The sequence below is a fragment of the Bos indicus x Bos taurus genome, chromosome 13 (genome assembly GCF_003369695.1).
Source record: "Bos indicus x Bos taurus breed Angus x Brahman F1 hybrid chromosome 13, Bos_hybrid_MaternalHap_v2.0, whole genome shotgun sequence".
NCBI lineage: Eukaryota > Metazoa > Chordata > Mammalia > Artiodactyla > Bovidae > Bos > Bos indicus x Bos taurus.
The window spans coordinates 16,015,507-16,031,541 of NC_040088.1; the positions used below are offsets into that span (position 1 = coordinate 16,015,507).

General features: G+C 37.5%; 2 protein-coding genes across 8 annotated transcripts in view; both read right to left on the reverse strand.

Annotated features, from left to right (window-relative positions):
• RALGAPB (Ral GTPase activating protein non-catalytic beta subunit) overlaps window positions 1–16,035 on the reverse strand; it is a 93,401-nt gene that overhangs the window by 6,500 nt on the left and 70,866 nt on the right. For all 7 annotated transcript variants that reach the window (XM_027558557.1, XM_027558554.1, XM_027558552.1 and 4 more), the window contains 7 exons: window positions 15,050–15,259; window positions 10,613–10,771; window positions 7,516–7,681; window positions 5,037–5,159; window positions 3,395–3,531; window positions 1,887–1,995; window positions 1,056–1,134 (listed from right to left, as the gene is read on the reverse strand). In XM_027558557.1, the coding sequence (XP_027414358.1) occupies window positions 1,056–1,134; window positions 1,887–1,995; window positions 3,395–3,531; window positions 5,037–5,159; window positions 7,516–7,681; window positions 10,613–10,771; window positions 15,050–15,259 (983 nt within the window). The remainder of the gene's footprint in view (window positions 1–1,055; window positions 1,135–1,886; window positions 1,996–3,394; window positions 3,532–5,036; window positions 5,160–7,515; window positions 7,682–10,612; window positions 10,772–15,049; window positions 15,260–16,035) is intronic.
• LOC113903035 (histone H2A type 1-like) lies at window positions 12,232–14,994 on the reverse strand. The gene has a single exon (XM_027558562.1). It carries the CDS (start codon window positions 13,120–13,122, stop codon window positions 12,730–12,732), a length of 393 nt encoding a protein of 130 aa, XP_027414363.1. The 5' UTR covers window positions 13,123–14,994; the 3' UTR covers window positions 12,232–12,729.

The following is a 16,035-nucleotide window of genomic DNA, read 5'->3' on the forward strand; positions in this document are numbered from 1 at the left end:
GATGGACAGGGAGGCCTGGCATGCTGCGATTCATGGGGTCGCAGAGTCGGACACAACTGAGACTGAACTGAACTGAATGTTAAAATAAACCACCTTTCTAATGTTAGATTAAATTCATTTTATATGCAATATAAATCAGAACAGGGAAAATAGAAGGAATTTATTTATTTATTATTTATCAAAGCTAAAATAATTTATGTAAATATTAAATATTTATTATATTTAATATATATTTAACATATTTAATAATTTTAAAGATATATTTATATAAACTATATATTATATATATAAATATAGAATATATATTTGTTATATTATATATTATATATTTAATATAAAATATATATTATATAAAAATTTTATATATTAAATATATAAATATATATTAAAATAATTTAAAATATTTAAATTATTTATTTAAATATTATTTGTTTATTATTTATTTATCAAAGCTAAAATATCAAGTTAAGCTTGATATAAAGTATTTGTTTAAACAAAAGACAAGACAAGCAAAAAGCTTTGAGATGATAAAGCCTACACAGACACATTTTTACTATTCTGTTTTTAATCCATTTTTGTGCATGAGCAGCTAAAATAAAAATCTTAATATTATAATAAAGTTAGTATCCTGTTTTACTTAGAAATATTTTTCCATTAAATAGCTCATGGGATGAGGATACTTTAACTGCTATCTATCCAAATGTTTTGACCAGTTAAACTCCATTATTTCCATCTAATATTGCTACTCTATTATCACTCTTCATTAATACTTAATTGTCTCCACTTTTCCATCTTTCTTTTTGCCTCAGATAAAGGTACAACAGCAATTAATTATGCCATTTAAAAATCCTTGCTAATTTGATCACCTTGTGCATTTATCTACAAACTTTTTTTATTCTTTCTCCATAATTATATTTACTTCTTACTGTCTTCATCCCTTTTGTTTCATTAAAGTCATTATTTCTTAATTAAACTAGAACCACCATATTATAAAAAATAGCTTTCTCTATGCTTAAAGTCAATATTGATAAACTTCAAGCCACGTAAGGGAGTACCTCAGAGAAGTGCTACTGTTTGCAGTAGTTTCCACACCAGTACTGATTTCTGTCATCAGGTCTGAGAGGGGAAAGTTTTCTGGAAGAAAATCATGGCATTACATTCAATATCTCCCTTCAAGAAAACTCAATTTCCTAAACTCTTTACGTAGCAGACAACAAATATATGGACTTTGCTCTCCTAAAACATGTAGTCCTAAATATTCCTCACAAAAAAAAAAAAAAAAATCCCTCAAGGCATATTTTAGAAAAGTTCATCTAAAGCAGAGTTTTTAAAGAATGTAATCTATAGTCCTGGAGGGCTTAGAAAGAGCTTTAGAAGTGTTAGAAAGCAACCATTACACTTTCCTATGAACTCTGAGCTGAACGAGATTCTAGGGTAAATCCACATTTCTAATGTTCTTATGCAGCTTACATAAAAATCATGAGAAACATATTCATAGCGGAATCCCTAAGGACCAATTAATCTTTACTGTGGAAACAAGACTGTGGAAAGAGGGTGAGGAAGGTGAACTCCCTTCCCCTTCCCAGAGGTCCTGGGGTGACTGGGAGCCACATGAAGTGGGACCAAGTGGCCAGAAACCAGTATCTGCCATACCAAGAAGACCTGAAGGCTCTGTATCCATCAAATCTTCATGACTATGAAATAAGTGCTGGGTCACTCATTTAACAGATTAGTCACCTAAGGTGTAATGAAACCCAGGCTTCCTGAACTCCAGTCCCAGCTCTTGGCCACCATATAGGGCCTATGCTGCCACTCCTTTTAGACATTCAGCAAGTCACTGTCATCCTACCAAAATCTTGTTTATGGACAAAGTCCTTGCACAATACCTATATCATCATAGCGTTCCACCCAGACTACAGAAACTCTTGTCTCGGGTCCGAGGGGAGGCACAGGGCGACCCTGAGGCAGCTTCTTCATTCTGGAACTGGGACTGAGCTGTATGAGGCAGAGAAAAGCGGAAGAGGGTGATAAAAAAAACTGGCTTAATAAAACTACCATCATACATTCATCAAGCTACCCAGTGACATAAGGATCAGGTCATGTGAAGTCACTTCTGGAAAACAGTACAAAATACATTTGCAAAAAAAGCCCTTCTTTGGTTTCTCTGTTTATCAAGTCTCAAACTAGAACAAGGCAATGAAAGTCTAAAATAGTCAAATAAAAAAAAGATAAGCAATACTGAACAATTATAATTGACATTAATAAAAACAAAATTTGCATACTATGTCTTAATGAGGACTTAAGAGGATCGAGTCTATCTCTGTGAATAGAAGGCAGTATGCTTTTTCCATCAGAGTAACATCATTGCTCCGCCTGGGGATCTTTTCAGTGTTGAATTCTTGTCAACTGCTTTTCCTCTGTCTACTGAGATAATAATACAAATTTTTTTTCCCTTAGTTTGTGAGTAGTCTGCAAAGTATGTGGTAAATAAAAACATGGTGCTTTGCCGATCTTGCTCTTCTCCAAACTGTATTCTGTGAAATCTTTTTTAAATGGAGCAACTTGTGATTTTCAAAATCAGTCTACTTCAGAGAGTTTTATACAAGCTAACTTTTTTTCCTAAATCAATTGTAAAGGTGAAACCCCTCCCATATTCTTTTAAGCAAATACTCATATTAAAAATAATTTTAAGTGTAGAGAGGTCCAAATTAAAATTCTTTACAATGGAAGAAGGGTTTCAGACAAGTTTGCACAACACTTCTTTCATCTTTATTATTTATTCTATATCAAGTGTCTTACATCTGTAAACTGATCCTATACTCTTGCTAATTACGACTTGATCATTTTCCAGTAAGGATTAGGAGATAACACGAGGGGAGAACAAAGACAATGACGTAACATCCACTGATAAGGTCAGAAAAAAGTGTGAAACCAACATGCTCTTCTTGCAGTAGCCGCTGTGCCACCTCACTCAGTGCAGTTATTCATACACTGGATTATTCTTCAAAATGCTATCATGTGTGTTGTCAGACTGAAGTTGAATTTTGCATGATTAATGCTATAAAATACATACTATTGTACCTCTGGTGGATATTTCAGGGACCAAATAATAACCTATACTTGAGAAGGAATGGGTGAAAGAACCAAGCATGGAACCGAAATGACTAAATAGAGAAAAGCAACAAGGATGGAATTAGAGTGAATCATCTGTTGCAAGCTGAAAAGAAGAAAATCATGAAAATTTGATTTAAAAAAATTAAGATCCTAATGAATTAGTACAGATATAATTATTTTTTGGGTTAAAGTTAAAAGCTTTTCAGGTGTGATTCTGTAATTACCTAATTACCTCCATTTCACTACAAATTTCTGGAGATTAATCAACAAAGTGACTTACCCTCTGTGAGGAATTAAGATTGTCTGTGTGATTAGGGAAAAGCTCAAGTGTGAGGGATGGCTGTTTCAGAATTCCTGGCATAAGATCCATATTTGAATCACTATCTTGGTCTGAGATGTTACTTTCCAATGAATCAGCTATAGGGTAAAGAAAAATATATATAAATAAAATATCTACTACTTCGTTAGAGCAAACGTGTTTATTAAACTAGCTATGTTAACAGTACAACTTAAATTACTTAAGCAAAGCATTGCTTATAGAGCAAGGGTTGGCAAACCTTTTCTGTAAAGGATCAAGTAATAAATATTTCAGGCTTTGCTTGCTGGCTATATAGGTCTTTACTGCATATTCTTCTTTATTTTATTTACAACCCTTTAAAAATGCAAAAAACATTCTTAGTGTTTTGAATTTGGCCTGTGTGCCATAATTTGCTGGCTCCAGCTCGACTGAATTGGTGCAAATAAGCTGGGCCAGAGACATCAGGGATGGACTCAGTCCACAGAGGATGGTTGGGGCCTGGCTTTTGGAATTAAGGCAGGAGATCACAGCCTTGACATGAAGGCAAACAGCTGCTCAGACATTGACCTAGACCATGGAAGGGCCCTCCTACCAGGGACACAACTGGCCCCAGAGAAGAGAAAGGGCGGAACCTCAAGTGCAAAATCAAGGGTCCAAGTACAAAGGTTAAGAGGCGGCCAAAGCAGGGTACAGGAAAAGTCATTAGCCTAGCAATGCGAAATGTGAAAGCATGATGTGCAGCATCCCATCCGATAGATGGTCTCATGGAAAAGGTGAAGTTTTCCATCTCCTGTCTGGTCAGGCACAAAGTAATGTACTTAATTTGCAAGAAGCAAAGGTTCAAGGCAAAATAAGACTAAGAATTCAGACTGAGAAGTAATGATCACTCCTGATCCTTGAGAAGAACATGCTTGATGGCCACCTTTTCCAGGTTGGAATTTCTCCACCTCGGTGTTAGAAGACCAGGCAGTTACCACCATGAGAGCCTCCAACTGCAGGATTCTCTGGGGTTCCAAACAAAGGCCCTCACATGGAAAGAGGGAAGCAGGTGGGGGTTCACTCATTAGAGAGAGAAATGAATAAACTGAAAAACAGGGCTTCTATGTATCAGTTAAACTAATCAGATTTGTTGTTGTTGTTTAGTCGCTAAGTCATGTCCAACTCTTTTGAGACCCCATTAGCCCGCCAGGCTCCTCTGTCCATGGGATTTTCCAGGCAAGGATTCTGGAGTGGGTAGCCATTTCCTTCTCCAGGGGATCTTCCCGGCCCAAGGATCAAAACTGCGTCTCCTGCATTGGGAGGTGAATTCCTTACCACTGAGCCACCTGGGAAGTCCAATTAATCACATTAAAGAAAGTTAAAAAAATGGGTCAAAGTGGATCTCCTTTGCTATTTAAAAATTATTATTAGAGGGTCACTCTTCTAGTATTTCACTACCTTCCTTTAGTTAAGAGGAACTAACACCGCATACCTCTGCATAATCTAAAAGCTATCATGTCTTCAAAGCTTAAGAATGTCTTAGATGACTTCAGAATCTCTCCCAGTGCAGTAATACTGCACAAACCAGTGAATACAAAATTGTTCCATACAAAAAAACCCAGCACCATAAAAAAAATTCTCTTACTTAAGGACTCCACAGGAGAAGGAACCACAAAAGCTATTTCCGTAAGGGCATCAGCATAATACAGCACCTTCTTCTGTCCGTTGAAAATGCTAGCCCCAACGTCTTCAGAGGAAATCACTTCATCTATGAATGAGAAACGCTACATCAGTGCTCTGAAAAGCGGGGAAAACCAGTATCACCCTGCTACCTGAAATTTAACTGTAGCAGTTAATAAGAAGTGATAATAAATAGAAGGTACATTTCCAACATAAATAATGTGTAGGAAGAATAAACTATAAATGTTCATTAAATGGCTTAACACTAACTTTAAACCATAAAATCTTAATTTCACAGTTGCTGAAACTAAATCAGATCACTTCTGATTAGCAGGACCTTAGTTCATGTGAATCAGGCGGATTCAGGGAATAGTCTTTTTGGAAGAGGTAACAGTAATTAAAAGAGAGACCACCCAGTTCCTCTGAAGGGAGGTGGGGCAGATGTCTGCATGTGTGTACACTTGCTCGCAGGCATTGCTGTCCCTGGTCTCTCTGCTGCTCTTCAGCTTTGCTTTTGTGTCATTTTCTCCAGTGATCAGTGATATAATACGAAAATGTACAGGCAGCTTTAATCACAGTATCTGCTCTAAGTCAGCAAGATAGAATTAACCAAAATAACACTCGAGAGCTGGTATAGTTCTCCATTAAAATGAACACAATGCCCTACAAGTAATACGTAAAAGACCAACAACCTGAAAAGAAATTGGGAAGAGGAAATAAACAAGTAGTTCTCGGCTAAGAAATAAAAATATGAGATGCTGAAACTCAATCATAATTAAAAATAGAAAACTCCTCACCTAACAGATCAGAAGACACCTAATTTGGTGAGGAGGTGGCAAACAAAGTTTAGACCAGAGTCTAGCAAACTTTTTCTGCAAAGGATCAGATAGTAAATGAAGCTTTGCGTGTCATATGGTCTCTGCCATGACTACTTAAGTCTGCCATTGTAGTGTGAAAGCAGTCAGATAATACATGAACAAGTGTGGCTGAGTGCCAATAAACTTTACTTACAAAAACAGGTATGGGCTGTAGGTGCTGGCTCCTGGTTTAGATGTTGGGCGGGCATTGTGTCTACCATAGCAGACACTGTGGTTACTGCCCCAACACACTCATTCTACCCGCCTCCTCGTTCACATCTCTCTCTCAGGGCCATTCCACCTCTCTTGCCACAGCAATGGCTCATGGTGGTCTAAACACTGTGCATTTCTGGCTTTGGGAGAAGGTGAGACCCAGCTAACCTCTCCTCTTTAGACTAGTGTGGTATGTGAATGGTTTTAGCCTGGAATGGCCTTTTTGCAGTGTGAGGAAAGCCAGGATGGGACAAAACCAACACACGGAAAACAGAGCTAAAAGAAAACTGCAGAGAAATAGAGCAGGAGTGCTGATCAAATGGCAACAAAACTGTACACTAATCTCTGGGATTTTCAGTTATATGAGGCGATAAATGACCTTCAAAATCTAGCCCAGTTTGGGTCAGGTTTTCTGTTACTTGCAACCTTAAGCATCCAAGTGATACATTTATACATTTATCAACTTGAAAAATGTGCAAATCTTTGATCAATTCTACTTGTGGGAATTTAGTTGATAAATACACTCAAGGGTAAGTATTAAAGGTTATGTGGCAATTGAAATTAGAGTACATTCTCATATACTTTGATTCAACCTTGGTTGAAAGCAGGAGAAAACTATGTCACAAGTCACAATGGTATTTAATGGGAAATTAAGAGTATAATCTCACTGACAGAGGAACTCTGCTAATTCAAAGCACTATACACAGGCATTCCCCACTTTGGAGAGGTATTATTAACTTTCCAGTGATTTCAAGAGCCCTTGGAACAGAAAGCTCCAGCCAGGTAGGGCAAAGGCCTTAAGATTAAACTTATACTTGCTATCCTGATTACAGTTCCTCAGGAGGATTTGCATTGATGTGTCTGAATCTCTCAGTCAGCTGTTTACTACAAAGGTTATTATATAATATCCTAACAGCGTAACCTTAAATGATAGCCACAAAGTCTAAAAAACATACCTGCTAGTAGAAAAACTATATTAGACAAAGTATACTTGTTAGGAAACTACTGTTTGCTATAATCTAAATTTATTATAATACTGTTATAGAAAATGGAATTTGTTCACTCCCACTATAAAAAACTTACCAACTTTATGATAAGTAAGCCATTAACTTAATATTAGTTGTCATAATGTATGTATATAACATACATGTTTATATATATACATACATAATTTTTCCTCATATTAACAGAAAATGTTTGGAAGATGATACAATTATTAAGTGATCTCCGGTGAGGATGAGAGGAAAAAGACTTCTCCATTCCATACCTCTGCTTGTTTTTTTTGTTTTTTTTTCTTTCATAAGACTACAAATTCATATTAAAGGAGAAAAGTCAAGAGTAACAAGAAAAAACAAATGACCATATGAGATTTACCTTGTTCAGGTCCTTCACCATCATTGCAACTGTTAATAGACCAACTGGTGGAAACATGCCCAGTCCACCCAGGGTGTTTGCCCACATCTACTGACCAGCCAAGGGAGAGCAAAAATTCTAGGAAATGTGGCTGAACATTTCTGGAAGACTCCACGTTCTTTAAAATCTGAAATACATACCAATCATCAACTATAGTGAAGGAAACAAAAGAGCGTATCAAAGTATCTTCATAAAAATTCTCTTCAAAGTGTCTGATAAATCAAGTCCAAGCTGAGAATAAACTGAGAACTATACATATGACTGTAGTTAAATATGCATGCTTCTGGGTTATATAGATCCGGGTTCAAATCCTGGCTGGGCTTTGGGCAAGTTTCAGTTTCTGAAACCCCACTATTTCAGTTTCTTCATCTATAAAGTGAGTAATAATGATGGCTGTGAAGATCAAGTGAGATAAAGCAAGAAAATCCTTTAACTCTCTCCCTAGCAAAATAATTACTGAGCCAGACATGCTTACTAAAAGTAAATAAAAAACACTAGGTCCCTGCCTTCACATAGGTATGTGATTATTTACTTACAAGTCTTGACAAATGCTATAAAAAGTATAACTTGTTAAAAATTCAATAATGACTAGCTATAATTAATAAGTGAGTGGGAAAACATTCTTCTCTGGGTTCAAAGAAGAGAATACAACCATCCCAGATAAAAATGAAGGCTCTCTCCTCTTTACCAGGTACCAAATTTAATTTCTGGGCCCCAGAAAGAAAAGTCCCCTGTTTTAAAACAGTGGTTCTCATCAGGTGGATTCTGCTCTCCAGCAGACATCTGGCAATGTCTGGAAACATTTTTTTTTTTTTGGAAACATTTTTGACATCACAACTGGTGGGGCACTGCTGGGATCTAGTGAGCAGAGGCCAAAGATGCTGCTACATGTCCTATTTTTATAGAACAGCTCCCTCAACAAGGAATTACTTGGCTCAAAACAGCAACACTGCTGCTGTTCAAAGTCCAATGCTAGAAGAAGGAAAATGAGAAATCCTCTACAAATTAAAAATGAAATGGGGAGAGAGGTAGTGTATCAAAATCACCTGGGGAATTTCTTAAACATGAAATTTTCTTAGCCTACTCCAGAACTTCTGTATCAGATTAGCAGAGCTAAGATCCTGGAATTACTACTTTCAAGAGGTCTCCCAAGTAACTTTTAATGTAGCCAGCCCACAGATTACTGATGTAGTTCATACAATGCTAACCTAATGAAGTCAAAATATGTGGTTACATCAGATACTTCTCAATCTAGTGGGCATCGTTGCCAGGCCTCATCTCTTAAACACTTCTTTTCAGAAGTGTACCTATTTAGTTTCCCATATCCCTTCATATTCTTTTAAGTGCCAGGAAACTGATCTGACAGCCAGTTTTTGTTTTCTCCCAGTTAATTATTTTATTCAGAGGTGAGACTTTTAAACAATTTTAAAATGTAGCCAAGATACAATAAGTAAGTTAAATTCAACTTGCAGGCCACTGACTGGCAGCTGGAAATTCATCTAAATCCTCCCTATGGGGCTAGGGAAGGCAGGACTCAGCCATTCTAAAGGAGGCCTCTGGGAAAATCTTATCGTTTTCTAGTCACCCTTGGTCCCTAAAAAGCTAAGGAAACTCAACTGGTGTAAGAATTACCTCAAGGGTTTGTGTCTTCTTCTATACGTAGGAGGAAAATGGCCCCACTACTCTCATATGAACCATGCATTAGACTTCCTTCAAAACAGATCCCCACCCTCTGCATTTAATCCACTTCTACTGAAGATCTTCCAAAAAACTTGAGTCTACCAGTCTCATCTCTGGCTACTGGTAGCCTCCCAAGCTCTAAACAAATTGGAACCAATAATGAATTTTATGAAAATGAAATTCTCTCTCATCTCCAGGGCCTTTGCACATGCTGTTTCTTGATTAGTGACAACCCACTTCTACTTTTTAACCTACTTCCAATGTATACCTGATACCTTAGCTTAAAAGTCTTTTATTCCAGGAAGTCTTCTTCAAACCAGGTTAGGTTTTCATGGTATGGCTCCTATAACATGTTCCTATCAGCACACTTTATCAATGGTTGTGTGTTTAATCATCTGTCTTTCCCTCTACACAGTAGTTCCAGAAGTCCAGAAACCTTGTATATCTTGTTTACCACTATAACCCAAGCACCTGACAGCAGACACTTGGTAAGTATTTACTGAATCACTAACATGAAATGAGAAGAATTTTCTCCTTTTCTAGTAGTCTGCCAATAATCTGAAATATGCTTCTAGTATAAACATTTTGTAATTCTGGTACATTTCTGTAAGTGTATTTAATCTACTTAACTAATAGTCTTACAATGATTATAGTGAAACTCCAAGATAATACAGTCATAGCACTCTATACATGTGAATACATTCTATATTTTACACATCTTCCTTTGGTCCTCTCTTAGTCACAGTTGGTAACTACCTGTCCAATCCATGTTTCAACCACTTATCTCTGATAGACACTTGATCTCCTGACATTTGTTCTCGGTTTTCTGTTCTCACCTATCTTATAGTTGTCTTCATCCTTCTCCTAGTCTCTTTGTTACATGTATCCAACTGTGTTTTACTTATTGTTTTTATCCTTTACTTTATTTCAGATGTTCTTCTCCTACTGTGCATGCCTTGACTAAAATTATTTCCTTGTGAAATTACCTGGAAAGTGAGTTCCTCAAGAGGAAAGGGTGTTATCACTTCTACACTTGGGCATATTAAGGGAGCCACAGGGAAGATGGTCAGTAAACAGTTGTTGCTGGGCAGTAAAGCCTAACTTTAGCTTTTCATGGTTAACTTTTGTTATTTTAGTTTCCTGTGTCTTAGGAATCTGAATTCCTTAAGGTAAGAAAGACATGCTCTAGCTCTTCTCTACATCTTTCATTGAGAGTCAAAAGACTCGAGGCTCTAGGCATCATAGTTTTCATTAACTCAGTTTCTGAGTTAATGATTCACAAGAAATCTTTAAAAATCAAGAATAACTCACCTTCCACCATGAAAATTTTTTTCAATTTACAGCATAAAAAATTACCCCCCAAATCCAGAAATCTTACCTCCTGGTTTGTTTTCTGGCCTGGCTTCATATAGAAAATAAAAACCGTATCAAAGGGACGACATGGCAAGAGATCCAGATACCCAATGTCATCAAAAAATCCAGGTATCGTGGAGTCAAGTGCAATAAGGTGAGGAGGTAGACGACTGTTTGCAGGTTCCTACCGCCAAAGGAAGAAAGGAGAAGGTATCATCTCTTTGCGCTATTCTAATTATAAAAGCAATACTTGCTCATGGTTTAATAAACATTAAGTAAAAAAAATTAAAAAGTGACAGGAATAAGCAGAACCATAATCCCAAACTACAGAAACTATTTAACATTCTTGTGTACTTCCTTCCAGTTCTTTTGCCTTTTTTTGTTAAAGACGGTTGAGATCATACTATGTATTTAATTTAAAATCCAATTTTCTCTGTAATAACCAAACTTTCTAGAAAAATTTAGTACGTATTTTATTCTTATTAATTGCTGGTGGAAATGGAAAATGGTATAGCCGTGCTGGAAGACAGTTTGGCAACTTCTTGCAAAGCTAAGCATAATCTTACCACACAGGACAGCAACTGCATAACTTGGTATTTTCCCGTATGAATTAAAAACATCTACTCAAAAACCTGCACACAAATGTTTACAACAGCTTCATTCATAACTGCCCAAACTTGGAAGCAACCAAGGAGTCTCTCTGTAAGTAAACTGTGGTAAATCCACCCAATGGAATATTATTCAATGATAATAAGAAGTGAGCTATCAAGTCACAGAAAGACATGGAGGATCCTGAAATGCAAACTGCTAAGTGAAAGAAGCCAATCTGAAGAGAGTACATACTATATGATTCCAACTATATGACATTTTGTAAAAGGCAAAACTGTGGAGACAGCAAAAGATCAGTAGTTGTCAGGAGTTGGGGGAATTTCCAGAGAAGGGGAGGGATGACTAGGAAGACTACAGTGGACTTTAGGGCAGTGAAACTCTTCTCTATAGTGTTATAATGGTGGACGTATGTGATTTCATATTTGCCAAAACCCACAGAACCGTACAATACAGAGTGAACACTAATGTAAACTATAGAGTTCAGTTAATAATCCATCTGATACTGGTTCGTCAATTGTTACAAATTATGTCACAACAATGCAAGATGTTAGGAGAAAATACATGTGTGGAGGAAGAGAGGTTATATGGAAACCCTCTACACTTTCTACTCGGCTGTTCTGCAAACCTAACTGCTTTAAAAAATAGTCTATTACTTTTTATGCATTTCTTATTTTGCTTTCCCCCTGATCCCTTATCTTCTTTGAGATCTTGATCTTGACCAGCAGGTTGTATCATCCTTGGTATTTTTCAGGAAAGCATCCCTCAGAGATGGCAAGGATTACTCTTTTCCTACTCCAAACAAGGGCTGAGGCAACACCCTGTCTTTAAAGACACCACTATTTCTGCAGTCAAACAGAAGAGTATTAACACAATGAAAAAAGACTACAAATAGCCTTGTGTCAATTCAGGTCAGATTTTTCCACTAAATGAATTTTCTACAAACATACAAAAAACGTTCTGCTTTTCATTTTTCACTCTGAAATCGTGGAGAAGGAACCACAGTCTGGCAGTGCGCTACAACACATCTTATAGGACACGGGCTCCTGGTTCTTTTTTTTTTTTTAAAGCTACCTCATCAGCTTGTTCTCTGGATGATCTTCTAATTCAGGAACATAACACATATGTACTTTATATCTCTTAATAACTTCTTAAAGTTCTTTCCTCTAGGTCTGTGTTTTTCCTAATAAAGTTTGTTAGGATAACTTTTATCAATATCACAGTTGTAACTGAGCTATTTTGCATTGTATTTCTAACTGGATATTAACAGCTATAGTCATTAATATTTGTACTTCATATGTGGCGATCTTAACTTTCATTTACTTTAAACACTCTACTGATTCTCCTTCTTCTTGTCATTCAGTAGCTCAGTCAGGTCCGACTCTTTGTGACCCCATGAACTGCAGCACGCCAGGCTTCCCTGTCCTTCACTATCTCGTGGAGTTTGTTTATTTTTTTTTATTTTTTATTTTTTTGGCTCTGAAAAGAGCCTTTGGTTTGATTGAGACCTAAACTGCTGTGAAGTAATCCAGACTTCTATTTGCCTTTCGCGTTATGGTGGCTCTCAGTCTTCTTGGGCAGCAGCACCGCCTGGATGTTGGGCAGGACACCACCCTGAGCGATGGTGACTTTGCCCAGCAGCTTGTTGAGCTCCTCGTCGTTGCGGATGGCCAGCTGCAGGTGACGCGGGATAATGCGCGTCTTCTTGTTGTCCCGGGCCGCGTTGCCCGCCAGCTCCAGGATCTCGGCCGTCAGGTACTCCAGCACCGCCGCCAGGTACACCGGGGCCCCGGCCCCGACCCGCTCGGCGTAGTTACCCTTGCGGAGAAGGCGGTGCACTCGACCCACGGGGAACTGGAGTCCTGCCCGCGAAGAGCGAGTCCTGGCCTTGGCGCGAGCCTTGCCGCCTTGTTTGCCACGTCCAGACATGATTCAAGATCAACGGTCACCGTGGAGAATCCGTGGAATTTGTTTAAACTCATGTCCACTGAGTCAATGATGCCATGGCTGTCTAATTAGAAATCATATTACCTGGGAACTGTCTTTTCCTTTCCAATGGTTTTTTCCCTCTTACTTAGTTTCTTTTAGTATTTCATTGACCTTCCTGGTTTTGATATTATACTATAGTTAGGTAAGATGTTACTCACTGGGGGAATCTCCCTACACATTTTTTTTTTAACATTTCCTCATTCTCCACCTTGTTTCCTAAATGGGCTGCCATTTACACAGATCTACATTATTGGCCCTGGTGAAGTTTTTGGCTGTTTATTCATTTTTTAAAAATCAGACTGAATATTGACTGTTGTATTGACTGATCTGCTAACAGAATCAAATTATTTTCTTAATAACTTTACTAATATTTACCCATAACTGACTCTCCTGCGTTCCTAAGATAAACTTTACTTGGTTGTAGAAGTTAATTTGTTTAACGTGCTGCTGAATTCAGTTTTATTAGTATTCTCCTTAATACTTTTGTATATACTTTTGCATGGGTGTTCTGTCAGGTTTAAGTTATTAGAGGTACGCTTAGATTCATAAAATAAATCAGGCTACTTTCTGACTTTCCCTATGTTCTGACCCAGGTGAGAAAGTATAGGAATTATTTTCTTGAAAGATTAAACATTTCAACTACAGTAGATAACATGAAAGGAAACTGCAATCTCAGAGATTTGTCTTGTCTCCATTCAGTCCATAGCATGCAATCATTTCCTTCTAGAATGTTTTTATGTACTGCTTCTACTCTGTCCAATTTTCTCCACCAGGAATATCACTAATCATCTGTAAGATTGTATCTTTGTTCCTTTCTTTTCACATTTACCACTGCATTTCTCATTATTTCCTCTTTCTGTTCTTTTCTTCTGCATTTTAAGAGTTTTTATTTTTTACTCTCCACCACTTTTCTACAGCAATTTTCTACAACATAAAATATTTTTCATCTACATGCCAAAATCCAAACTCAAGACAGCAATGTTCCCCTCTACTTTTCTTAAAAGTTAAATGGCCTTTAGCCAAGTAGCTGCTAGAGAGTAAGGCAGGGGGCAACTTGTGCAATAAGTGACTTCTTGCCTGGCAATCTTCAGTTGGGTTTTTCAAAACAAATAGGCTTAGTACAAATTCTAAATTAACATACATGGAAGCTATTTCACATTTTTGGGGCCCTGTTTCTATGTATGTGAAATACAGATGCTACCACTTTCCTAGTAAAACTGTTTTAATGAAATTAAGAATAATGGCAACATTTACGTCACAGGCTGGCTGACTGTTCTATGCACTACATGACACGCCTGACACAACCACAGTGAGACAACACCCTTATCAGCCCTATCTCAGACATGAGGAACTAAGGCTCAGAAGCTGGGTGACTTTCCCAAGATCACACAGCTGGTAAGCAGTGATGCCAGGACATAAACCAAGACAGTCTGATCCCAGAAACTGCACAACCTAACAAGTGTTTACACTCGTTCCTTTTCAAAAGTGCATGAAAGAGCAGTCAACTGTAGCCCATACTTTCAGTCATAACCTTTACCAGGGAAAAGTTTTAACATTCTTTTTCTAACTGCTTATAGATGTCATTAATATATGTAATATGAGTTCTACAGCACCTAGGAAAAGTCAGAGGTGGATATACTATCAAAGCAGCTCTCACAACAGAACTCTGAATACATTCATGGGAAAACTGTCTTGGAGCTCATATTGTAGGCTGCAGCATCACAGAATTTTATTTCCTTGTATGAAAGGTAAGATTTTAAATAGTTTCTGTTTTTTTAATTCTCCATCTTCACAAAAATGCTTTAGCTATCATTAGTTGAATGTTAATTTATGAATATATTTACTCATAGAAGTTTATGAAAATTACCTTCAATGCTTCTAAAGACAAAAATCCGAAGTGTGAAAGGAAAAGACGTGCTGTTTGGAATTCCTGGGCAGGGGGTGGGGGCTTACAATCTGTAACTGGATCAGGAAAACTTCTCTTCTGCAATTCCTCCTCACTTTGTTGCTCAAGGTGTATTTCATAAGCGATCTGCTGGGCCATGCCATTCCTTAATTTTTCATGTCTCTCTTCTAACTGAAATAAACCGAACATTTCATTTTGGGGGAATTATTGTATCAGGATTAATCTTAATTTTTAAATGAAAATAAGGCTGCAAGCAACAAAACAGAAGATAATTTTCAGTGATCAACACTGAGCTTCAATTCAATACAACCAAGAGCAAATACGCATAAACCAAGCAAAAATGTTTTAAAGTTAAAATAAAACCCCAAGAATGTTCCTATAGCTTCAAAAATTGCTCCTTTATCTCCTCGCTATAAGTGAAACCATTCTGTCTCTGCTTCCCTTTACACTGGCAAGAAAGGGGGCAGAGTTGCCATTCTCTGCCATGTCCCCTCCATCTTCCACATCATTTTCCCTCTTCTTCCAGACCCCTGTCCATCTTTGTCCTGCAAGGATCTCCTCATTCTTTGAAGTCCACAACTGCATGGATTAGCTGCTATACTCTTGGGAGTTACCTCTGCTTTCCTTCTGATCTATCCTATTTAAAATTTCATCCTCTTTGGTGAATAGCCTGGCCTACATTCCTACAACTTCCTCAACCTTCACAACTCTGGCCATTCATGACAAACTCTGTACTTCAAATGTGCTGTACTTTCAAGAGCTTCAATTTTGAAATTCCTTTCTTACAGCTCACCTGTATACCCATTCTCCCTTTACCAACACTGTGGGGTAAACAACCCCTCTATTTCTCCAAGGCTTCTGGCTTCATCTATATCCCAACCAAAACTAAACCCCCAAATCTGACACCTTAATACCCTCTTCTAAGCATATAAAATGGCTATGTTATT

Bases quoted from the DNA above. Each gene is read 5' to 3' on its own strand.
- LOC113903035 (XM_027558562.1), bottom strand. From the start codon at position 13,122: ATGTCTGGACGTGGCAAACAAGGCGGCAAGGCTCGCGCCAAGGCCAGG.